Source organism: Crassostrea angulata, chromosome 2 (genome assembly GCF_025612915.1).
Source record: "Crassostrea angulata isolate pt1a10 chromosome 2, ASM2561291v2, whole genome shotgun sequence".
Lineage (NCBI taxonomy): Eukaryota > Metazoa > Mollusca > Bivalvia > Ostreida > Ostreidae > Magallana > Magallana angulata.
In genome coordinates this window covers 52,908,654-52,934,634 of record NC_069112.1, presented here as the reverse complement: position 1 = coordinate 52,934,634, position 25,981 = coordinate 52,908,654, and the positions used below count along the sequence as shown (strand labels likewise).

At 35.9% G+C, this 25,981-nt stretch overlaps 5 protein-coding genes across 5 annotated transcripts; 1 reads left to right on the top strand and 4 right to left on the bottom strand.

Moving 5' to 3' along the window:
- Positions 1-3,089: 3,089 nt before the first annotated feature.
- On the bottom strand, positions 3,090-4,882 carry LOC128170554 (uncharacterized). Its single transcript, XM_052836340.1, has 4 exons — positions 4,323-4,882; positions 4,128-4,205; positions 3,852-3,944; positions 3,090-3,602 (listed from the first exon to the last, which is right to left on the bottom strand). Exons 1-4 carry the CDS (start codon positions 4,445-4,447, stop codon positions 3,401-3,403), a joined length of 498 nt encoding a protein of 165 aa, XP_052692300.1. The 5' UTR covers positions 4,448-4,882; the 3' UTR covers positions 3,090-3,400.
- A 1,109-nt stretch (positions 4,883-5,991) lies between these two features.
- Positions 5,992-9,866, top strand: LOC128170519 (fibrous sheath CABYR-binding protein-like). Its single transcript, XM_052836300.1, has 4 exons — positions 5,992-6,340; positions 7,461-7,631; positions 7,879-8,061; positions 8,293-9,866. Exons 1-4 carry the CDS (start codon positions 5,992-5,994, stop codon positions 8,892-8,894), a joined length of 1,305 nt encoding a protein of 434 aa, XP_052692260.1. The 3' UTR covers positions 8,895-9,866.
- A 7,757-nt stretch (positions 9,867-17,623) lies between these two features.
- On the bottom strand, positions 17,624-18,940 carry LOC128174482 (uncharacterized protein F54H12.2-like). Its single transcript, XM_052840028.1, has one exon. It carries the CDS (start codon positions 18,938-18,940, stop codon positions 17,624-17,626), a length of 1,317 nt encoding a protein of 438 aa, XP_052695988.1.
- Positions 18,941-20,010: 1,070 nt separating this feature from the next.
- LOC128174481 (uncharacterized) lies at positions 20,011-21,171 on the bottom strand. The gene has a single exon (XM_052840027.1). It carries the CDS (start codon positions 21,169-21,171, stop codon positions 20,011-20,013), a length of 1,161 nt encoding a protein of 386 aa, XP_052695987.1.
- Positions 21,172-21,262: 91 nt separating this feature from the next.
- LOC128170539 (uncharacterized) lies at positions 21,263-22,353 on the bottom strand. Its single transcript, XM_052836322.1, has one exon. The coding sequence runs from the start codon at positions 22,341-22,343 to the stop codon at positions 21,372-21,374; it is 972 nt and encodes a 323-aa protein (XP_052692282.1). The 5' UTR covers positions 22,344-22,353; the 3' UTR covers positions 21,263-21,371.
- Positions 22,354-25,981: the final 3,628 nt, after the last annotated feature.

The window sequence follows — 25,981 nt, the reverse complement described above, 5'->3', positions numbered from 1 at the left end:
TTGAAAACAAAGATTTTGCGATGTTCATTAGAATGGTTTATATGGAAATATTTTTTTGTAAATTTTTCCTCGTAAATTTTTTTTTTACAGGTCCCATAAAAGTGGAAGTGGGGGGGGGGGGGGGGCAACTCCATGTTATTTCAATTTTTTGTATGTAAATTTAATAAAAATCTTTGCTGCGTAAAAGAGTAGGGGGAGGCTTGATGCTACGTGCCTGTATTCTTACACCATAGTTAGGCCACTAGGTCATCTAGATTTCTGTCCTGTCATTCATGTATGAAATACAATCGATTTTTCTTAAGAACAATGAATCTAATAGAAGTTTAGAATGTGCATTTTCTTACGCCACAGAGAGGTCACTAGATCACGTAGATTTCTATCTAGTAATAAATGTATGAATTACAATAGATATTCTTAAGTAATACAGGAGAAAAACTTAATGTATGTCAATATTTCCATTAAAATATATTTTTTTACATTCTTTTATTATGCATATATATATATATATTAACTATCGGTGGATAACTGTTTTACAATACACTCATGAGTATCAGATTTTTTAGTACTATGCATATCAATCAATAATAACACTACATTACATTTTTCTTTGTAGCATACAGCTAATTTTAGTTCTATGCTATTTGGAGCAATTAAAGCAAAAAAAACAACAACAAAAAAAACAAACAAAACCAACAAACAAACAAAAGGATGTTTGTAAAATACTTATGCCCCCGTCCCTTTGACAACTCTGCGAAGAAATTATATTGAAAGTGTAAATAAAAAGAATGTTTCTACGTCCATGTTTAAGGGGCATAACTCAAAAAATTCTCGATCGTACCCAAAATCGAATTTGACCTAAACATTATCATGATATACATATATCTGTATACCAAATTTCATTTGAGGAAGTGCAAAGAAAATGAACGAAAGCTGCAAATAAATGGAATTTTTCTAAGTTTAAGGGGCATAACTCTGTCGAAAATGGCTCTTAATTTAGATATTGTTATGATAAATCTGTATACAAAATTTTTTATTTCAGTTTGTGTAACTTCTGTGAGGAAAATGAACACAAACTTGGACACAGACAGACGGACAGCAGCAAAGCAATATACCATCCCTTCTGCGAAGGAAAGCATAATTAAAAAGCGAGAATTATATGTAGCAAGCGATTGGCATTTTACGTGTTTATTGATTGCTAGCTTTAATCGAGAAATCATATCGAAAATTATTTCGAAAAGTTATTCGGCATGTTGTTATATCATTTTAAAACGCCTGCACAGGTATGAAGATCTTGTATACATTGAGAACCATTTATAAGCTTACACAAAGAAAGCAAACAAATTTAATATATCATAATTTTGTATCAATTGTATTAGATTCCTCTGTTGACTCTCTTTTAGCTTCTATTGTGTTGTACGAATCTTTTGGGACTGCGCATTTCACAGATAGTACATTATTAAATATTTTATACAGAATATATTGTGTTCTTCTTAAAAAAGATATGTTGTTGCAACCTCCTGACCCATCTTGATGATTTTCACGGACAGGTAAACAATCACGAAAAAATACATTGAAATTCTCTGCACCTGTTTTATTAACATGGAATGGTTTGCCGGTGCATTATGAAATTATTTTTTTTTAAAGAAAAAATAATTTGTAATTGGTGAACACGGAATGGTACATTATGAAATGAATATTTTAACCGACTTTTATCGTTTTGGATAATTTTCACGGACTGGTACATTTTTAAATTGATATTTCATGTAGATGTTAAAGGGACTAGGATACGATTTGACTTTAAATTTTCAAATTTTATTTTTCCATTTTCGATCTTTATACTGATAAACATAGATGTTACGTCAAAATTTTAAAGTCAAATATCAAGTTATAAGCACGATAAGAGTTCATAATTCTTTGTTTTGTAAACAAAGCTCGAATATTGTCATTGTTTCCATATGTGTTGTATTGGTTCATAATTCTTTGTTTTGTAAACAAAGCTTGAATATTGTCATTGTTTCCATATGTGTTGTATTGGTGCAAGTTTCAATCAAACGAATCTTTCTTTTGTTGAAAATATAGTATTTATGAAGATACTGAATTAGTTTAAATTGTTTTATAAGTCATTTTGTCTAAGAAGTGGTTATTCTCTACATTACAGTTTTTTTTACACAACTACAAGACTCGAGCTTTGTTTACAAAACAACCAATTCTCGCCTCAGTATCTCGCTTGTAACTTGACTTTAACATTCAATATTTTGGTCAATCAAATTAAAATACCCCAGTAAACCATTTTATACTTAAAAAATGAAAATAGAACTTTTGATCTCAAATCGTGTCCAAGTCCTTTTAACAGATACTTTGTATGTGAAATGAAACATAGCGGTGATACAGCGAACTACATTGAAGCATTTAAAAGGGGTTTACTCCAGAAAAGTTTCTACGTAATGTTTTGACTGACCTTTGTCCAAGCAGATCAGTAGTAAGGGGGACAGAGAGCAGTCACTTGACAGTCAATGACGTCATGGGTTTTCCCCAGGGATGACGTCATGGGTTTTCCCCAGGGATGACGTCATGGTTTTCCCCAGGGGGTAGTCTACAGTCAGGGGGTAGTCTACAGTCAAGGACTTAGCATAGCAACAATTGAAGAATGATACTATAAATATATACTATCAGGGTCACCTTAGTTCGCATAGCAACCGTTGAAGGATAATACCATAAATATCTACTATTAATATCTACTATTAGGGTCACCTTAGTCATCTGTAACCACAGCAACAGTGTAAAGTATTGCTAAAGTTAGAATTACCAAAATATTGTTTCCAGGCATGGTTTTATAACGCAGTTTTTCGTAGGGCCAGTCCTTTAATATTCAGTATAAAAGGTGCAAAATTTGAAGCATTCCTTCACTTCACTTTTGTTTTTTGCATCAGAGGTAGCACCATTCCTCAACCTTTTACAGTAAGTAAACTATCGTTATACTTTTTACAAAGTTTTGAGATTCTCTATATCTTTTTGTTATCAGGAGACCCAGAGACAACAGAGATAGTACAAGATACAAGATATTTTAGTTCTCAATCAAGGGTCCCGGGGGTATTTCAATATACATAAATATACAATTTAAACATTATCTTTTTTTATAATAATATAATTAATGTGTTTTAAACAGTTATATATATGACCGATGTACATAATGTTCTCAGTGTCACTGATCATACACATAATACAAGTGTCCAGAAGAATGTCATTGATTACAAAACAATACAAAATGTGATGCTATACATGTACAAATTTAAATGGCTTAGTATGCATAAACATCATGACAAAGTGCAAGTCACAAGTTGTTATCGAAAATCGTTCACCGAGAATATATAACAGTAAACAGTACACTAACAATCAAAAACTAAAGAGTTGTGAACTTAACCCTTTTAGTGTGGTTGTCTACTTTGTTCAGTTTATCTTCAACAAAGTTGAAGATAATTTGAATTTGTTCACAATCAGACATCACCCTAGTCAATAGGGTTCTTAAAAGGTCGAACTGTGGTTTAAATTCTGGTTCTCTCATTCTTTTCTCAAGTTTACGAATTTTTCCCGGGTTTGTTCGCCTGTTGATGAAATATGAAAAATATACCTTACAGAGTGTTCAATTAATGTACATCTCACATTCCGTGATATTGATTTGCAATTCTTAAGAACTCATATTTAACCTTCGTAAATAAATTAACATTAATTATAATAAAAAATATTATAATTCAATATTGCTACTGATCGAATTGAGGTGATTAAGCATTCAAAAATAGTTCAATAACGAATATAAAATATCATTAACAAATTAAAGTGTTTATAATCATCACCTTAAGTTTGTTAATATTGAGTCCTCCACTTTGGCGTTGAACTGGCATTCCGACCAGTTGGACAGACTGTTGGAGTCGTGAGCTGGGGAATAGCTGGGATAAATCAAGTGTCAAAAATTTATTACTGAATCCTAAGACACGACAATACTTTTGAAATTACATTAAAATGACATATAATAATCCATTTACTCTGATGAGTTTGATCGAAACTTATTCATTTTTAAATACTACAAGTAGTGCTACGATATTCGAGAAAAATATTATTCTAATACGTACCCTTCAAAAGGGACGTGTGATGTACTGTCGGTTTCTGCTTTCTGATTTTTCTTACTTTCTGGGGTAGGAGTGGAAGGCCTTTAAAAAATATAACACACTTTCTGATTCCACTTAACACATTAATATTTGTATGAAAGTAGACATATTAAAATCAAGCCAAAGAAAGATAACTCTATCAAAATCTGTTCAACTCACCGCTTTGCCAGGCCCTCCATTTCTAACTCATCCCCCATTTTCATCCAAATTTGTTCGAACTCGTCAAACGATTTTGCTGAGCTAGTCGCTTCGCTGTCAATATAGAAAGTTTGTGTGCAACCCATAAATGATTTGATGACAAGTTTATTATATTAAAAAAACTTATAGATATATCAAATTTAGACCTTTTTCAGTAAAGTTTAAATAACCATTAATATTGCTTTAATTTGAAAAAAAAAAATAAAACAACTGTAGGATAAGGGAAAATGAACATTACTTAAAAATTTATTTGATTTTTGTGTTATGAAGTGAGAGAAAAATTATGAACAGATTCCTTTAAAAGTTAGTATACCAAAATTTGTTCTCTTAAAATTTGATAAGTTATTATTTCACTAGCTTTATTTAATTTTGAAACGATTATCTAAAAAAATTACTTACAGAAACTGTAGATATTCTTCAGCCATTTTCTCAAGATAATAACGTTAAGCAAAACTCCGTTGTATTTATATGTCTTGAATGAAAAATTCGGTGAGGGAATGAGGAAATAAAACAAAAAAATTAAGCGGGGTGGGAATGTTTACCACCCCAATCAGCGCTTTCTTCGTGGGTTAGAGTTAAAGGATTTGACGGGTCAAAGAAAAAGTACATCACGATAATGACGTAGATGCTCTACCCCATTAACTGAATTATATTCCCTTTTTAAAAACACCGCTGTGTCGTGACATATCTGCGCGACACACGGGACAGGACTGATCTGCGCATTACCCTAGGGTCTCTGATTAAGTGATATTGTGTTAATTAATTCATAGTTGCTCTATTTTTTCTACACCTGTAAACACGGGTATTGTAAGTTTAAAAAAAAAAGCAATTTAAGTTACCTCGTTTCAATCCAATGTAGCATCTTTATTCAACTATTTAAGAGAATGTTTATCATATTTAGTCTTTTTTTTTTACAGTAAAGTTTAAATAACCATTAATATTGCTTTAATTTGAAAAAAAAAGAAATCAACTGCATGTAGGATAATTATCATTACTTAAAAATTTATTTGATTTTTGTTTTATGAAGTGAGAGAATGTACATGTACACTACATTAAAGGGTGATATTTAACCCCCCCCCCCCCCCCCCCCAAAAAAAAAAAAAAAAAAAATCCGCTGTAAATTATTTATACCCACCGATATTAAGTGACAATGAAATTACTTCCAAATAGTTTGTTGTGAACAAATATTTTTTTTTCTATTTTACTGATAAACCTACAAGAAAGCTTTCAACACTGTAGCGCATTTAGTCGATATTTAAAATTTACCTTTGATAAATGCAAGAAACCTACACATGCAAGAAACCTGACTTATTCGTGTATGTAAACGCAAACTTGTAAAGGAAAATAACAAATTAAGGCTTATAATATAGTAATTGTATAATTCACAGGGCCTCAGTAATTAAAAAAATTATAGTCACTGTCTCGCATGTAAATGTGTGAGATTGTTTAACACACAAATGCTTTGAAACTCTTTCAACACTAAATAAATATAATTATCCCTACATACGAGAACCATTGTTTTTAGTTCCCTCAGTATCTGTTTCCCTTATTTTGATTTGTAATCAGTTAAAATGCTTATAAGGGCGTTATTAGACAAATCGCGCGAAATCAGGGTGGCCTAAAAGGTCACATGATGATGATGACGTTGAAAAGTCCGTGCAGAATTCGCGCCGTTGATGTTAAGATGGAAGGAGGGAAGCGAACATCACATGCAGCAGCTAGGCTGATATGCATAATATTCATTGTCATTATTGAGTTCTACACATGTGTTGAAACTAGATGTCCGAGATGTCCGTCCAGTCATGGTTTGGTCAATTGCGCTCTCTACGTACAAAGCAACTGTGTTGCCGTCGATGTCAATGTCCAGATACGCGAAATTCGGGTTGCAAAGTGCGATGTAACCATTGTCGTCAACGGAAAGGCGCCGTTTCCAGTAGTGCGGAGCAAACATGGAACTCAATGCCATGATCATGAATTCGGTAAGTAAATTATGTACATATATATACATTGCGGAATATGGGTAAGGGGGGGTGGTTCAAATTAAAATGTTTTGACCCTTTAATTTCTCATTTATGACCTGTAAGTCGTTAATTGTCTTAATATGGACTGGTCTGGTAATTTTGAGTGATTTTTAAAAGGAGGGGGCTTATAGGGAACGATTCGTAGACTTTAAAATTATCGTGAGAAAAATTAGAACACGTGATTTAATCAGCCAATCAAATCGTTGTATCTTTACTATGGAATGTGTTTATGTAGTAAATGATAAAAAGAAGGGGAGGGGTCATCTCACAAGTCGTTCTTTTTTTAAAAATATATTTCCGGTAGTTACAGTTTCTGTAATTCTGTGATTCAATTTGCCTTGTACGTGTCATGTATTTCACGCAATTTTGTAAGAAAACGTGTGAATACCTTCCTTTAAATATTAAAAGAACAATGTATATTTTATAAGTACATTAGCCCCAATCCGTTTCACAAAGATATTTTTTCTGTGTATGGTTAATGTAGCTATATAGAGTAGCCTGGGGGTAAATATCTACTGTGTATACATAAACTATAGGGTGATTTCACCATGCATCGGACACCTTTGGATTTTTCCCTTTGTTCGCGAATAAAATATCATCCAAATATAAATAAAACTTGTTTTAAAAGTTACAGGTTTTCCCCTTGCTTAAATATTGGAGAAAAATTTGTAAAATTGTTAAAAATGTAGAAAATAAAGCAAATTATTGAGGTGTTGAACTATTTCACCATGGATCGGACAATATTTACCAAGCATCGGACAGCTATAGCAGTACAGTAGAAATTAAAAATAACAACATTTTCTGGTTTTAATGCACAAATACAAAGGTTAGGAAAAATGAGTTTATTCAATTGCTATTCAGATTTCTTTTAATGTAAATCCTCAAATCTACATATAGGAACTTAGAGTAGTGCTTCTGTTTTAAAGAATATTTATCAAAAGGGGTTCTTTATCGTGCCAGCTCCTACAGGAATTTGGACTAAAAAAGGCTGTGTCGGTAAAACTCGATTTTTAAGTGGTCTGAGGAAAATGTTTGTATCAATTATTTTTTAAATTTTTATTTTACTTCACATTTAAAGTATATCACAAGGAATCATCTGTAACTGAGGCACCTACATCTGTAACTGAGGGACCTACATCTGTAACTGAAGGACCTACATCTGTAGCCGAGGGACCTACATCTGTAGCCGAAAGACGAGCCCCCACATTTTGGCACAGAATTCAATTGTCACTCAGTGATGTGGGAACTGGTATTAGTCATATTATTTCAATATGGTAAAAAAAGCAATTGTTAACAATGTGTTTGTTTTAAAAGAAACAAGGATTATACAAAAAATAGATCAACGAAAAAATTAGGAAAAACTCGCTTTATAAAATGTACAGAAGTATAAATATTCGAACAAATCAAAAGATGACATATTTTCTCTTTCATATATAAAACCTCTTCCCACAATAGTAATGACAACGCTACTGAAAATCTACCAACTTAACTTGTAGCTGAGGGACCTACATCTGTAGCTGAAGGACCTACATCTGTAACTGAGGGACCTACATCTGTAACCAAGGGACCTACATCTGTAGCCGAGGAACCTACATCTGTTGCTGAGGGATATAGAGCTACATCTGAGCCCCCCACAAGTTGGCACAGAATTCAACAATCACTAAGTGATGTGGGAACTGGTATTAGTCATATTATTTCAATATGGTGTAAAAAAAAAAAAAGCATTTGTTAACAATGTGTTTGTTTTAAAAGAAACAATTAAGGATTATACAAAAATTAGATCAACGAAAAAATTAGGAAAAACTCGCTTTATAAATGTACGGAAGTATAAATTACTTAAATTGTGCTAGAATTTAAATACTCTGTTGATAGTTCATGCATGTATATCTACTCTATTTTTTTTTATTTAGGATTTCTGGCTTGGGCAGTTGCAGTTACATCATTAATCATATTTTTTGGGCTGAGGAAACTTGTAAAGTTTTTGATAAATCGCTGCTGCCCGGAACTTAACATTTCGGATATACATTTGTTGTCACCATCATCATACACAACTTCAGCAGACACAGACACACCTCAACAACCTAGACAACAAGCCGCTCAGCAAGGACAACACGCCCCCGCTCCCCAGCCAGGACAACAAGCCCCCGCTGTTCAACCGGCACAACAAGCCCCCGTTCCTCAGCCAGGACAACAAGCCCCCGCTGTTCAACCGGCACAACAAGCCCCCGCTCCCCAGCCAGGACAACAAGCCCCCGCTGTTCAACCGGCACAACAAGCCCCCGCTCCTCAGCCAGGACAACAAGCCCCCGCTGTTCAACCGGCTCAACAAGCCCCCGCTCCTCAGCTAGGACAACAAGCCCCCGCTGTTCAACTGGGACAACAAGCCCCCGCTGTTCAACCGGCACAACAAGCCCCCGCTCCTCAGCAAGGACAACACGCCCCCGCTCCACAGCAGGGACCAACTACTAGAAGCAAAACAGCAAGAAAGAAACTAATGTTTGAAAGTCAGTAAGATTTAATATTTTGATGAATGTATAGTCTGTACTTTTATGAAGTATGAAAATTTGAAATTTTGATGACGTTGTATCAAGTAATTTTTTTAATGAATGTACATGTAGTACAATGGTATTGTTTAATTAAGGACATTGACTCGTTATTTTTTCTGTTGTGTTTTCCTAGGGTTGCTTTTTATGTTTTTTTTTGTATTTTTTTTTAATTTTTATTTTATGCGACAGTTTGTCTTTTACTTGAATACTGATGAAAGGAAAATTTTAACTCCTGTCTTTATTTGTTGATTAGTATTATGATTTACACATGACAGTGATTATTTGGTGATTTTTGCCATGCGCAATTGATGTTAAATGATGTTTAAGCTTTTTTATTTTTTTAAAACTGATAATTGTGATTTACACCTAACATTGATCATTTGCTTATTATAATTGTGATGTTTAAGTTATGACATTAGGGTTAATTGGTGTAGAACGTATTCCTATAGAATAATATTTAATATCCAATATTTATAGATTACAATCCTTAATATTATTTACCTGATATACAATGTGGGTTTTAAATATTTTTGAACATTTGTGAAGCTAGAAATTGAATTTATTGATATAAAAGTTGTCTTAAAGAAAAAGTTTGTACAAGGTTAATATTAAACATGTTTAGTGCTATTTAAAGATTTTTGTCATTAGACCAGTATTTTTGTTTACTTTGTTTTTTCCCTAATGTCATTTCTTAAAAATATGTTAAGTATTAAGAAATACTTAAAATCTATATTACAGGAATTTTGTTAATAAAAAGTATTCTATTTTGCTTTTTTTTTTATTGTTTTGAATTGAAATAAATTTAAGGTAGCTCTCTACATCAAATTTTTACTTCATGACTTGTCGCAATATTGTTAGGTAACCTTGATTTCCCTGTTCAAAGATGGACAGTTGCCTTCAATTATTTCATATGAATTTTTTAGCAATTAAGAGAGAAAATGGAAAAATAGTTTTTACTGAAAATGAAAGGTGATAGAGTTTCAAGTTTCCTCTAAAAATTATGAAATATAAATAAAGCATAACTATAAAAGTAAAATGAGATATATGTTTTTTTAAATAAAAAAAATATTTGTAAAATTAGTGCATTTTAAAAATATTTTTTAAACCTATGGTCAAAATATTTTAGACATGTTTCTATCAAGTAAAACTAATATATATAAACCATATTTTAGAAAGAAATTGGAAAAAATTAAAACTATTTAAGGAAAAATTGCTAATTTTCAAGATCAAACCGATCCCGATTAAAATTTGCCTGATCCTGATCTTAATTATTAAAAAAACCTACTGGCACGAAAATAAATGAAGCTTCACCACCAAACTTCTTAATTATTGATAAGTTCATTCAATTTACAAAGGGTTTAATTAGTTATTAGCGTCATAACAATAAAAAAAAAATGAAGAATATTTCCATTTTTCCCTAATTTAATTCCGATCAGGTTAGTGTCAACTTTGAAAGTAGGCTTTTTTAGCTTTATTTTTTTCTATTTTTTTCCAATATCTTTTCAAAATATGTTTTTCTTATACTCAATGGCTGGAAATGACTTGGTTTTCAAATTAAAAAAAAAATATTAAGAAAATTTGTTTCTAATTTTTAATAATTATTTTTTATTATAAAAAATACAAAGTCTTTATCGCCACTTTTAAATTATTGATAAACCTTATAATATACAATTTTTAGAAGCAATTTTAAAACTCTATCACCTCTCGTTTTCAGTCAAACCGATTTTTCCATTTTTTCTCAAAAATTACCAAAAAATTCATATAAAATAATTGAAAGCAACAGTCCGCCTTTGAACAGGGAAATCAAGGTAAATTGAGAATGGTTTTATTGTTTTTAAAGGAAATTTAGAAGGCTAAAATTTTTAGGCTAACAATTTTAAACAGAATCATTAATTCTGCAAATTTTTACAATTTAAGTTTTAAGTCTTAGTCGTAAGTTCTTTTGTAAAACAGACCTCCTGGAGACTGTTCTAGATAATAACTTGATATTCACGTTGAGGAACAAAATGTATTGGAAGTATAAAATTAAAGATGAGAAATTTTATATTGAAGATATGGCAGAAAATAGTCTATTGAAAGAAATCCTCCTTGAACGATCCAGAAACCGTACAGTTCTTTGCAGCAGCTAATGGTCTTACTGGTGATGTCCAGGTGGAGGACCGGTTAAGAGAACTCAAATGGGAAAAGCACATCGACGATTTATGGCAGGAGGTTCTGTCTGATATGGAGTCTCCTCCTAAAAAAACGTGTCATTCTCTCAATGATGGCAATCAACCGTCTACAAGTAGGCAGGTTGGGGGCGGTGGGGAAAGTTCTGATTCTAAGGACACATTAGCAAAACCTTACTATATCTGGAAAAGAGATACCAGAACCTTTAAGAAAAATTGGGTCCGCGACACTACATTCAAGGTTAAATTTAACGAACAGTGGCGGGGTAATAAATTAATAGATATACAAAACAATTTGCATGACATGTTCGAGGACCTGTTGTCGCAGGCCAGGGGACACGATGCGGATCTTGGACGGGTCGTCATCAGTCATCCGAGTCTAAACAATGCAATAGTCGTCCCACTACAGGCTTGGAAAACCCTCAATGCAGATATTGTGTTGTCCGAGATTACCAAAGTACTTAATTCAAACGAAAGTTTATCAGTTGACGAAAATCTTTTGGTCACCGTAGGTTCCATTGATTTGCCTAAAGGAGGAGGTAACCCTAGAAAACTACCCATCACTTCTCTTTTCGGACCCAAAAATAGCGTGGAAAGAAAAAAATCACTTTTTCACGTACAAAATGATAACAATTTGTGCCTGGCCATTTCGATTGGTCTGTGTTTTCTTAAAACGTGTAAAAAAGTAGACCCTGATACCTGGTCACAATTAGTGAGGGATGATTCCGAACAGATGCTAGATCATGTTCTCAAACACCGCACTGTATCCAAGACCTATTATGACAATGTCCTGAAAACGTCGAGAAAAAAAAAAGCAAACCGAGTTGGCGATGTGGCTATGTGAAAGAGCCGGAGTACCCACCGACAGGTATTTAGGTCTCAATGACATCGAACCTTTCGAAACCTTACTCGACGTCTCCGTCAACGTCGTGTCTTCAAGAGTAGGAAATAAATTCGTGAGGGTGACGAAGGACCAGGGCAAACCTCGACTCTATTTGTACCACGTGGACTCGGAAAACGAAAAACACTGGCACGGGATTGCCAGCATACAAGGGTTTTTTAAGGCGTCGTACTTTTGCCATACCTGTTTAAAACCGTATAAAGATAAATCGAAACATTCTTGTGCCACCTCTTGTGAAGTATGTTTACGCGACAACTGCCCGGAAACGGATGTCCAAATGGGTTGTCGTTCCTGTAGCCGGGTCTGTCGATCACTTCTGTGTTTTAAAAGACATAGAGAAAAACGGAAAGTAAAAAAACAAAGTTTTCCCCCTGCCTGCGAGCTGTTTTCCCAATGTAAAAAATGTAGAGTCGTTCTGGAATGTGCCAAGCGCTCTCCAGATTTACACGTTTGCGAAGAATGGCAGTGTCCTAACTGTCGAGAATATCAAAAGGGGGAACATAACTGTTATCAAAAATCATTTGGATCTGACATGGAAAAGCGAAACAAGAAATTTATTTTTTACGATTTTGAGACGCGCCAAGATGACATCTTTCATTGTGAAACAGGATACAGTCCGTCTCGCATTAGATGTCGACAGTGCGTTAAAGAGCCAAGTCAGTGCGTCAATTGTAGATTGTGTCAGAACTGTCGTGATCCGTCTTGTGGTCTGCAACAACACAAAGTCAACTTTGCAGTACTACAGACTGCTTGTCACAAATGCGAAAAAGAGGAATTGGTGGAGGGCGCCACCTGTACTTATTGCGGAACTCGATGTTGAAATTGTTCCCAGACCCATAAAGGAGAATACGTGAGACCCCCATGTCCCGACACCTGTGGTAAAAGGGAACTAGTGTTTTCCGGGGACAACGCCGCCGAACAGTTTTGTTCTTACGTCACCAGTAAGCACTGCAAAGACTCGATTTTAATTGCGCATAATGCAAAAAGCTTTGACCTGTACCCCGTCTTAGAGGTTCTCATCGACCGTCACTCCATTCGACCTAACAAGATCATATATAACGGTTCCAATATCATGTACATGCATATAGCCCAAAAACTGAATTTAAATTTTGTGGACTCTCTCAATTTCCTTCCCATGAAACTAGCTAAAATACCAGAAGCTTTTGGTTTGCAAGAACTCTGCAAAGGGTACTTTCCCCATTTCTTTAATACCCAAGCTCATCAAAATTACGTGGGACCGTATCCAGAATTAAAGTACTACGGATACGAATTTATGTCGAAAAAAAATCGAAGAATGGCATGCAACGAAAACGGACGAAACCTTTCACTTTCGAGAAGAAATGTTGCAATATTGTCGCTCGGACGTCGATATATTGCGACGGGGCTGTCTAGAATTTAGAAATTTAATGATTAATGTGACAACTATCGAAGAACACATTACCCAAGCAGACGGAACTGTCAAAGAAAATAACAAGTTCGGAGTCGACCCTTTCGATTACGTCACCATTGCAAGTGTATGTATGGGGATTTTCAAGTCTCTTTTCTTGAAGGGCAAGAACAAAATACAAATAACTAAAGACGGAGAAACTGATTGTTATGACATCGAGTATTTAAAGGGACTAGAAGTTGTCAATATCGAAGGATCTTTGGTGTCTGTGATCGACTTAAAAAATGACGAAAATGTGCATGTAGGAAAACGAGATTTCAAGAGTCCCATAGCAGTAGTGCCTTCTCAAGGTTATACGAAACGCGACAACTACAGTAAAATTTCGATTCAATGGTTAGAATGGTTAATGGAAAAAAGTCGTCAGCGGGGAAATCCGATTAGGATTTCACATGCTCTGAACGGAGGTGAATATCAAATTCCAGGCACCAATTACAGATGTGATGGCTTTGTTCACAATTCATCTGGAAAAGGAACCATTTACGAATTTTATGGTAAGACCGTAAGCAATTATTTCTTAAACATTTGCCCCCTCTTCCCCTCGACTGAAGGGGGGGGGGGGGGGCGCGCGGCGGCGGCGGCGGCGTACCTAATGTTAATAAAATTAATAATTATTAAATTTGTATGTATTTTTAAGGTTGTGTCTTCCACGGTTGTCCCTCTTGTTACCCGGATGACCGACATCATCTCAAGCATCCTTCCACCAATCAGACGATCCAGGAATTATATGAAATGACCAAAAAGAGAGAACGAGAACTTAAGGATCTAGGATACAATCTTGTTATCATATGGGAACATCAATTTAAATATCAACTTGAGCAAAACGCAGAATTACAGCAATTCGTATCGACACTAGATATACAGGACAGACTCGACCCACGTGATAGCTTTTTTGGTGGTCGAACTAATGCCATAAAATTACACTTTAAAGCTGCGGAAGACGAAACCATTCAATATTACGACTTTACAAGTCTTTATCCGTGGACAAATAAATATTGCCGATACCCTGTGGGGCATCCTACCATCATCACTGACAATTTCCAAGACTTGTCTCAGTATTTTGGACTAGCCAAAATTAAAATTCTTCCCCCTAGAAAACTTTATCACCCTGTGCTTCCTTACAGTTCTAATGGAAAATTAAAGTTTCCACTGTGTAGAACGTGTGCGGACAATGAAAATCAAAACGACTGTACGTGTTCCCTAGAGGAGAGAGCCATAACGGGCACGTGGTGTACTCCTGAAATTCAAATGGCAATGTCTAAAGGGTACAAAATTTTGAGCACGTACGAGATCTATCATTTTACCGAGTCGTCCAAATACAATGTCGAGTCGTGTGAGGGGGGATTGTTCGCTCAATACGTTAACATGTTCTGAAAAATCAAACAGGAGGCGTCAGGATTTCCGGCTGAATGTGTAACGGAAGAAGCTAAATGGAAATACATAAGGGAATACAAAAGAAAAGAGGGCATAGATTTAGATTACGATAAAATTACAAAAAATCCCGGGTTGCGATGCTTAGCAAAACTCTGTTTAAATAGCTTCTGGGGTAAATTTGGTCAGAGATTGGGCATGCAACAGTCTATGTTTATTCACGAATCAGAGGCCGAGAAATTTTTTCAAATACTCTCGGATCCGACAAAAGTACCCCATAATTTTCACATCGTTTCAAAAGATATACTTCATTTAGAATGGAATAACAATCCTCTATTTACTCAATTTGATAACAAAACCAATATTTTTTTAGCATCCTTTACTACTATGTGGGCTCGATTAAAACTTTACTCTGTTCTCGACAAATTAAATGAGAACGTGTTGTATTTTGATACAGACAGTGTCATCTTCAAGGCTAAACGGTCGGACGATTTGAGTTATCTGCCCATCGGCAATTACCTGGGGGAGTTGACGAACGAAATCTCCCCAAAAGACGGCTACATTATTGAATTTGTTTCGGGGGGTCCAAAGAATTATGCTTATCGCACACTGTCGGGAAAGGAAGAGTGTAAAGTTAGGGGGTTTACTCTGAACTGGGCCAACTCAAAACTGATCAATTTCGAAGCCATTAAATCGATCATCTGTACCTCTCACGAACGACAAATCGAAATTGTTAATCCCTGTAAGATTTCGAGGGACAGTAGAAAGAGAAAATTACTCAACAGAGTCGAAACGAAAAACTATAAAATGGTTTACACCAAGAGAAGAATTCTTCCCAATTTAGACACGTTGCCATTTGGATTTTAAATAACAACAATACTAAATAAATTTACATCTGTTTAATTTTTATTGACTTTCGTTCACAAGTTCAATTTAAAACTGTTTTTGATTTGAATAAATGTCAATATGTAAGCCAAGGAATGTTTTTTTTCTTTTTGCGCCGAACATCGGGAATTCCGGGAGGTTTTCCTATATTTTTCTTCTTACTGACATAACCGTTTCCTGATTGTAACAAGCCCCGTGTATCATCCGAATCTTTCACATTTTGATTCTCCGTTATTGAATTTGGTGTTTCTTGAGTATCTGTAGATAGCAATTGTTCACTTTTTTGGCCCACCTTTTCGAGAAGACGATCATATTTTAATTTAGGCACAAGTATCATTTCCTTCGCCATTATTGGGAGAAATGTGACACAACGGGTTTTAGTAAAACAGACACCAATTCAATGTGTTTAAGTAAAATCCGACGTTTTTCCTTGTTGCTCACTTCTCTGGATCCCAGCAATCGAATGTCTGATTCGTATGGTTTCAGCAAGTTTATATATCTTTTAGGTAAAGGATATGTCCCAGTGTAAATATTGAGAGCTATTTCGCTTATCACGTCGAATTGCTCGCTGGTTAAAGTTTTGACAACTAGCTTTTGTTGTGCACTGTCAGCATACAAGAGAAATTGTAAAAGAGCCCGATGCTTCTTTACTGTTTGACTCATAATTATACACTAAGACGAAAACTCGAAAGAGTAATTTATATAGGTTGATAAATAATGGTATCTTCTCCGGGGAGAATGCGAGACCTTAACTGGTATTCTCTCTTTTGTGTAGGCTCCAAACAAACATGCAAGTAGCCAAAATTTGGTCGGGTGGCACATTCATATGCGGCTTTAAAAAAAGAAGCTTGTCCCGGTAATATCTGAGAACCAAACGTGATTACCTGTCGAGAATCGCGGTAATTTTTAAACAAAATTACGTTCAGACAATTTAAAGAAATGGTCCTGGCATATTTTCCCGGAGGATAAAGGTTTTGAGAAAGCATCACCGTAGTCACGTTTCTATGATGTGATGTCACCGTAAACAAATGAACGCAGTCTTGTGATTGGGCGATTTGTAACATCAGATCATCCAAAACCAAGATGGTGTGATTGATGCCCTCCGTATACTGTTCTATGTCTTCTTTAGATGGCAACCCTTGGTGCAATGTCAAGTTGGGTATTGACTGCGATATAACGTCAAACATGGGTTGGTATTCAGAATACGCATAAATAATCTTGTCAATAGGCACAGAAAACATTCCATTTGCATTTTGTAACAGTGATTTGGTAAAATAAGTTTTACCGCTCTGTGTACAGCCACATATTAAAATGGTCGTAGGTGCCGAAAATGGAAGCAAAGAGTGTGTTTTCCACCAGTCGTTCATGACTACTGTTTCTTTCTCCGAGGCCAATCTTACAATGAAATTTCTTAAACGTTGCATTGTATTTATATTTAAAAAAAAAACTTATTGTAGACATGATTTTATTGATTCATTAAATAGTCATGCACAAAATGTTTTACAAAGCTATCATTGGCATGGATGTTAGGAAAAAATTCAAATACATGATTTAATGAATATTTGAAACACAATCTCGCAATTAAATATACCAATACATAAAGCCCACACCAATTGGAATAATATGGTTGTAATTGAATTGATTTGAAAGTAAAGTGCATATTGTTTTTCTTTAAAAAGTTTTTAATATCGGGATGGTAATCGGCTGGTGATTTTCCAAGACTGTCAAAAAATTCTCCTCGATACTGACTGAATACAATAAATGCCACCCAGTGTTCTCCGGGAAACGGCAAAGGCTGTGTATTCACAATGAAGGCACTCGGGAACTGGGTCACAGTCGAGGGTAACGTGTTGCAAGCAAACACTCCTTTTACGTACCGTCTTAAGCAGGGATCCGCTCTCACCATCTTTAGCATCTGAGTCGAGTTCATGGTTGAATATAGTTGATATCGCGTGATTTATCGACCTCTAGCAGGGATGAAAACGTTGCAAATACAAGAGCGTTGGCAGCTTTAGTTGTAGCTTCTTTGAATTTTAGTTCTAATCTGGTGTTTCCACGACGAATGAGGTTTAAATAGTCTTCGCCAAACCCACAAGGATCGATGGTAAAGACAAACAAGGAATATCCGTTTCCGAAATTATCTCGAGAGATATCTAGTCCAGCATCAGTGTTCCACTTTTCCGAGGCTTCAAACAAACGAGTGTAAGCTGCCACATACTGTCCCGCCGAGAAGTCTGTTTTTAGTGGTCTACCAGGTACGCTCTCTCCATTGACGTATATCCCTACATCTGTTACTCCCATGTGTTCGAAGTTGAATGGATTGGCCGAATAATTACCATTGCCAGCTTTTTGGTCCACCAAAGCTACCACAATACGGTCGGGTACAGCCTGGGGGAAAATATTGTCCCAGTAAAACTCTGTCGATCCTTTGGGTATGGTATTCATTTTCAGTTCGTTTCTTGATATGGTATACTTTACAGGGGTAGATTCAATCTGCTTACTATGGTTCAGTAGTACGCCAGGATCTACTCGCACTTTTGCAACTTTGTACACAACGTCAAGCAGCTCTAGTTTGTAAGCTGGAGAATCTTCAGCAGACATGATCACAAACGGGGTACTGGATCTAAATAGCTTAATGTAAATGTCTACTCCATTTATCAGGTATTTGTCTATATCAAAAATATCTTCCTTAAGATTTCCTTCCAGCTCAAAAATCTTACTCTTTTGAGTGCAACCGTATCGTAATACCAGACCGGCATTAGCGCCGTTATAAGCATTGGCGTCGTTCATCGTTCCTTCGTCTTTATAGAACAGTTCTGATTGCTTTTGAGAATCCAATTCGTCTTTTCCACAAAACAAAATTGTCTTGAGGTAGGCCTTCCAGGGATAGTTGTTTGTATTGAAGGACACTAGTTTGTTGTTCAGGTAGACGTCCATTTGTGAAAACATACTTTGCAGGGGTAAATTAACAATGCCTGTTTTTTCTGTGTCGGCAAGTGCTGTACCATCGGTTTTTAAAATTCTTGCTTTCACGTATAGTTTACTTCTCTTCAAATCTATATACTCAGCCCCTGAACCCGAAACTACAATTTCAATTGGTGTGTCTGAGACACCTATGCTCGATATTGGTCTTGCCTCCGTAAAGTAGACCTTTTCTACCGCCACTTGATTGGTAGGAGAAGAAAATAGAGAAAGTTCCATGGGCTGAGCTATGTCTTTATTATCACCGCTTAAAAACGCCATTTTTAATCCTTAAAGACACTCCTAAACGCGTCAATCTTCAATTTTTTCTGTTTAGTTGATTTTGTTTTCTTGGCGGGTTTTCGCTGATTTTTTGTAATTAATTCTTTTTTCGTTGACTTCTTTTTCTGTTGTTTAACAGATTTTGAAGACTTGTTTTTCTTCTTCCTTTGATTTAGGCGTGTTGTCGCCTTCCTCTTCTTTGCAGAAATGAAAGAAGATTGAGAACGGGGTCTTTTTATACCATCACGTACCTTAACGAATGGTACACCTTCTTTAATATCATTTGCGTGTTCGGCTTTTGCCCTCTCCTCCACAGCAGCCACGGGAGTCACGTGGGCGGTGTTTACTGTAGATTCCAACTGTGAGTGAGGTCTCAAAGGAATGACATAAGATCTGTGTCTTTTCGTTCCTCTGCCTATTTGTTTTGGCTTGTATTTGTAAGGATTGAATTTTTTTTCTGCCATGTTCTTGTAAAACGCTTCCCATATTCTGGGGTCACTGACGTAGGTCTGACTATTCATCATAAAACGTAAGGAAACTTTTTAAAATGAAGTGTTACGGTCACTGGTCCATCTAAGAATGAAACTAAATTTCCCTCTCTGTCAGTTATATATATACCAATCTGCTGTAATTCACAGATTTTAACTGGAATGTAATAAGGTAGGATAAACGTAATGTTTTCTGGTTTTTCTCCAAGACATACACGTCTCAGAAGAGGGGCGTCTTTCCCCCCAACAATTGTTTCCTCGCAAATATCACAACAAACAAATAAATCAGACTTCTTCTTTAACAACCCTAATTGTTTCCGAGTTCAGTTAAATAAACAAATTCCTTTTGAAGGATATTGGTCAGTTGCATTAACGGAATTCTCTACAGAAAGCTCATCCAACTTTCTGTAGAGAATTCCGTTAATGCAACTGACCAATATCCTTCAAAAGGAATTTGTTTATTTAACTGAACTCGGAAACAATTAGGGTTGTTATCAAAATATTCAGAGCAGTCAGTAGACGTCAATACCATTCGATGGCTCATCTTGAATGAATCCATATTTATAATATATACATCTTTTATTAGGCGTTTTCCAAAGAACTTTCTGGAATCCACGAATTAAATTTACGTGGCCATCCTTCCCATTTAACAAAGGCCTCTTTCATGTTTCCCCGACGTCGCCTTTTCAAAACTTTTTCAATTCTGTAAAGCACGTCTCCTGTCTTTATGACTTTCTGGAGCTCCGATTCGTAGAAGGTACCCTCTATTTGGTCATCATCTAAGTCTGTTACTTGGTAAACAGGAATTCCGCCTCTTTTATACCTTGCACTCACTTTAAAAAATTCCCCTGTCCATTTTTGCTGGTAATCTCTTTGAAATGCATGTTTGAGTTGTGATATTCTCACGTTGTCTCCAATTTTAAACTTAAAAACGGGTTTAGTTCTTTTTTTCAATAGCTTGTTTGATTTCTTAAAGTCGTCCTTTTCATTTATTTTCTTGTCCGGTTTTTTCTTTTTCTGTCCGGCTAGAAAAGCATCTAGTCTGATTTCGTTAGCGTTATCCTCATTCACATGAGCTGGTGCATTGCTACCTAAGGACCTGTGTGGTCTTTTGTTATAACTGTTCACCAGATCTTGTAACACATTCACATAACGGTAAGTTCTTTCTTTCATAAAATAACGATACATAAGGTTTTTCATGGTACGAATTACTCTCTCCGCATAATTTGCTTTAGTTTCGTTTTGAGTGTATATAACAGTAATCCCTTGTTTCTGTAGGAAAGTCTTTACCCAGCGGTTTTTGAATTCGCTACCCTTATCTGTTCTCAGTGTGTGCGGTTTCCTCCCTTTTTGAAAAACTGATTTCAAACCCTCAATGATGGTTTGATTCTGCTTATTTTTCAAGGGTACGATAAATAAAAATCGACTGAATATGTCTATTAATACCAGTAAAAACTTGTATCCATCGTTATGAGAAGCTATGTTACTGACATCTGCCAAATCACCATCCCACATAGAGTCGATTGTGTTCACAACGACTTTTGAGCGAGGAAATGTCTTTCGAATAGGTTTATACAGGCCATAGGCATCCTCGTTGTTTAAAAACTGTTTAATCTTTTGTCTTCCAATCTTATATTTACCCTCTAATTTAACAGCTTGGTACAATTTTTCGGGCCCAGCAAATGCGCCTGGTTTACCGGGAGTATAGTAGAGCTCCCTTAAGTAATCCGTATAGCTTGACATACTGGAACAAATTAATGATCTTGCTTTGATTGTAGCTTGTTATATCATAATACAAAATGAACTGGTTTGGTCGAGTATCATTTTATTTTGATAAAGATGTGGGAGAATAATAAAGAAACAATAATAAAAGAAGGTTAATGTCATAAACAACAGATATACATGTTACATTCAAATACATGAAATCAGAAATGTTCATATTGTCATTCAAAATCACTCTCCAGGGTTCTCATGTCTTGGGTATCACCAGCATTGCATTCCATTGACATGTTGTCTTGGGGATCGTATCCAAAAGGGGTACATTCCGGACAGTTTAGCATTCCAAGCTGATTCTGGTGACACTCCCTAAGCATGCATAATTCTGTGTCTTTTAACTCTGGAACATAGTCATGCATTTCTTCGACAGCATCTCTAAGTCTTGCCAATTTGTTTCTGTTTAGTGTGACGCCTTTCTTTGTTGGAACCGGTTTTGTAGCATCGTCTGGCTTCCAAAAATGCCTTATGTCTACTGTAGGATTGTTGGGTGATAATGAAACAAAGACTCCTCCACCAACATGCCAATGTGCTTCTTCGTTTTCTTGGCCAACATTGTCTATGTAGCTTTGAATATCTGGCAAAAGAGATTCAAATTTCAACCATCGGTCCAAAGGAAAAGTAACCCCTTTCTTGGTGGCAATAAGGCGGCCGTGAGACTCTGCAAGGTGACGTATATGAATGTAAATTGTCCCTTTGTATGGCATGACAGTGAGGAAAAGGTCGTTCACGTCGTCCAAAGGTATTCTGCATCTTTGCTCTTGAGATAACTGGCCTTTTTTTGATTCCGAAGTTCCATTTTCTTTTGTGTTGATAACGAATGATCTTGCCATGGCAAGTTTCTTTTCATATTCAGACTTTGTATCTTCGTCATTATTCATCAACAGTCGGGATAAGTCCCCTTGATTGGCTTTCATTAATGCCTTTCGGAGTCCCATAAAAGCTTTCGGCCCTCGACGTAAAATGATGCTGAGAAGTTTTCTGTTTTTATCATAATTTGTCATCTCAGCTTCTATTTGCTGTCTCATTTCCTCCGTAATGATGTGCAAAGCGTATAGGTGTCCTGCAACTGAAACAGGTATCATATTTCTGACCAATGTAGAGTAGTTTGCCTTGATAAGATCTTGATGTTTTTGCTCCATCTCGCTAATGACAGAAGCCCAGGAATGATGAAATATTCAAGTCGAGTTACGTTTTTATACAATTTAGACCACGTGGTTTATGATCGTAAAAATACGATGACGTAAGTGACTGTAGACTTCCCTTGACTGTAGACTCCACTTGACTGTAGACTGTCCCTTGAAATGTGATACTGCCTTTAACTGTCATCTACTTCAGTTTGAGTTCTTATTGTTTGTAAATGTTTCTCTAAAATAGGGCTTAATATGTTCGACATGTTTTCTATTCTTCTTTTATACCGATATCTATCCAAAGCCATGGTCATCCATTCCCCCTTTCGCTCCTCATACGGAATAAGGATAACTGTTATCCTGTCTGAAAATTGTACAGATTTCTTATTCATTCCCTTCATTCTCTCCTCTATTTCTTTTTAAGACTTCTTTTATATACTTTTCTGTACTTTTAAAATCGATTCGTCTATATGATCTATAGATGCTTTTAGGTACTGCCACTGAATTTTAGTTAAAATAATTCCCTCGTTCCCTGGTTTTCCTGAAAGATATCGCCTTATATCAATCTGTGCGGTTTCGTTGACACATATTCTGGCATAAATCTCGTTTGAGAGCGGATACTGATCCACAAATGAACAAGGTTTGATTGCAGTTTCTAATGTAGGGCGTAAAACGCAGTCCATGTGAGTAAAGGTTTTCTTCTTCTTCTCGTGTAGAACGCCGACAACGATGCACAAAGAAATTATAAGTGCAACTGCAAAAAAGCCAGGTATTATAATCGCTATTCTTTTCCGTACCTGTTCTCTTATCACAGATTTACAGTCTTTTCCACAGTTGTTTGTTAGAAGATCCAACATGACCATTTGTTCTGCCATTTTTTTGTCCAAGTGATGTTTCTTACATGTTGTTCAGCTTATTTATATACACAAGTGGAATGGCCATCCAAGTATTAAATTATTTTTGTCTTTTATAGAGCTCTATTACTTATTCCAATATTTGTGTGGCATAATGCAACGTTTAATTAAGTATACTTCAGATCCCCAGCTGTCTGCAACATCATAACCGTTTTTCATGTTTTCTTTAAAATCATTTATACAGGCCTGTTTTTTGTCAAACCATTGACTTTCTTGTATTGTCCAGGTTTTATTTTCACTATTTTTTAAAGCACTCCAGGCTACAATTTTCCATTTGTATTGCTTCTCCTTAGTTTCCATTTTTATTACAACGCAAATCAAGTTTCTCCGTATATTTATTGGTTTCTTGGTATAGAGTATGTTTTTGAAAAATGTGACTGTAGAGTCCCTATTGACTGTGAAATACCCTGTACTGACTGAAGACTCACTCTTAGCACTAAGATACGCCAATGACTGTAGACTCCTTGACTGTAGACTCCCCACTGACTGTAGACTCTTGACTGTAGACTGGCTCTTCGTCATTAATGTACCCCCTGACGTCATTGACTGTGAACTACCCCTGACTGTAGACTCCCCCCTGACTGTAGACTCCCACCTTGACCTCGGGTGACCGTCATAAATGTACCCCCTGACGTCATTGACTGTGAACTACCCCCTGACTGTAGACTACCCCTTGACTGTAGAGTCACCCTTGACTGTAGACTGCCCCTTGACTGTAGACTGCCCCTTGACTGTAGACTCCCCCTGACTGTAGACTCCCCCCTTGACCTAGTTTATGGGGAAAACCCATGACGTCATTGACTGTCAAGTGACTGCTCTCTCTGTGAACTACCCCTGACTGTAGACTCCCCCCTGACTGTAGACTCCCACCTTGACCTCGGGTGACCGTCATAAATGTACCCCCTGACGTCATTGACTGTGAACTACCCCCTGACTGTAGACTACCCCTTGACTGTAGAGTCACCCTTGACTGTAGACTGCCCCTTGACTGTAGACTGCCCCTTGACTGTAGACTCCCCCCTGACTGTAGACTCCCCCCTTGACCTAGTTTATGGGGAAAACCCATGACGTCATTGACTGTCAAGTGACTGCTCTCTGTCCCCCTTACTACTCAGATCGTAGCTGGGCGGAGATAAGACATTACCGCTCGTGACTTGAATGAGAAAGAGAAATTGAATTGAGTAAATTATAAGTGTTGCCGATGAAGGAATAATCATTAGTTATAAACTTGCAAACAAATTTATTAAGGTCTGTTTATAAAAATTACATGTATATTCTATAATAGTACAACTTTAAAGCGTTTTAAAGAACGATTGTGAAAATTTCTTTGGCTGCGAGCCGTCGACAATATGTACATGGATAAGAATGGCGTAGCTAACCAACTAAATTTCCTAGCATGGAGTCCGAGAATACGGACATTAAATATTTTGAAATGCGAACGAATGATCACTTGTGAACATGATGAATTTAGATGTAATGTAAAAGAAAGGCAATGCAGGCGGATGCTTAGTGGAAAAGTAAAACAATTGCGGACTAATTCGTCCTAAGGTAAAGAAAGTTTACACTGAGTAACCATGAAGAAAGTTTTTATACAAAGTAAATTTACAAGCTATGTTTAATTCCAGGAAGATTCGTCAAACTTTGATTAGAGTACTAACGGTTACACTTGTAATAAAAACAGTTTCTTAAATATTCGTACAGTCTTCCATGTTTGACATTACTTCCTCACATTATCTATATATAGTCATCGTTGACTTCAAAGTTTCATAAATTAAAAAGGATATAGCCTACTAGACCTTGATTTGTCACGTTATAACTATTGTTGACAGATAGTTCGCTCATCTGCCTCATCTAGGCTATAATTTACTCCATTAACTAGTTAACTCTCCCTCTCTCTCTTTCTCTCTCAAGTTAAGTCACGGACGGTAATGTCTCAACTCCGCCCAACTACTATCTGATTGGACAATGGTCAGTCAAAACATTACGTAGAAACCTTTCTGGAGTTAGCGCCTATTAAACACTCCAATGTAGTTTGCTGTATTTAGTAATCCCTAACATTGTTCGGCATTTCAGCTATCATTCAGTTGGACGTGTAACACAGGCTCATCCTGTCATCATGACTTGAATTTAATAGTAAAACATAATTAAATCAACCAAGACAAACCGGAAAAGAGATACGACAATCATAGATCTTACAAATTTTTTTAGAAATATTGTGATTTATTGTAATTCTGAACAATATGCCTTTTTCAAACGTAAATATATTAAGTAATAACAGAAATGTTAAACAAGTGATCAAATATTTTTGATCAAGTGACCAACCAAGTTCATATCCCAGTGAACGTTTTAAATTGCTCTCTATTTCTTGAAATATTTTGCAATATTATATTTTGCGTTGTTCTCAACGAAAATAGTATAACACATGATGTAATGTTTACTTGTGATCACTCAAAACCTGCCAAAATGTGCTGTGATTACAACGAATAAACGTATTCTATACGGTACTGTATGAGAGAGCTATTGTTACAGTCTTGATCAAGTTACTAGGGCACCTGTATTTTACATACTATTGAGACATATTAGTGCATAATTAACTTATATAGAACAATTATTTTAGTAATTTTCATTGGTTGTAAGAAAAGCATGTGACATATTATGTTCTTGGACAATGAGTCTTTACCGTCAACTGACTTTGTCTTCTGTTTTGGATGATTACACAAAGAATTCAGCAAATCT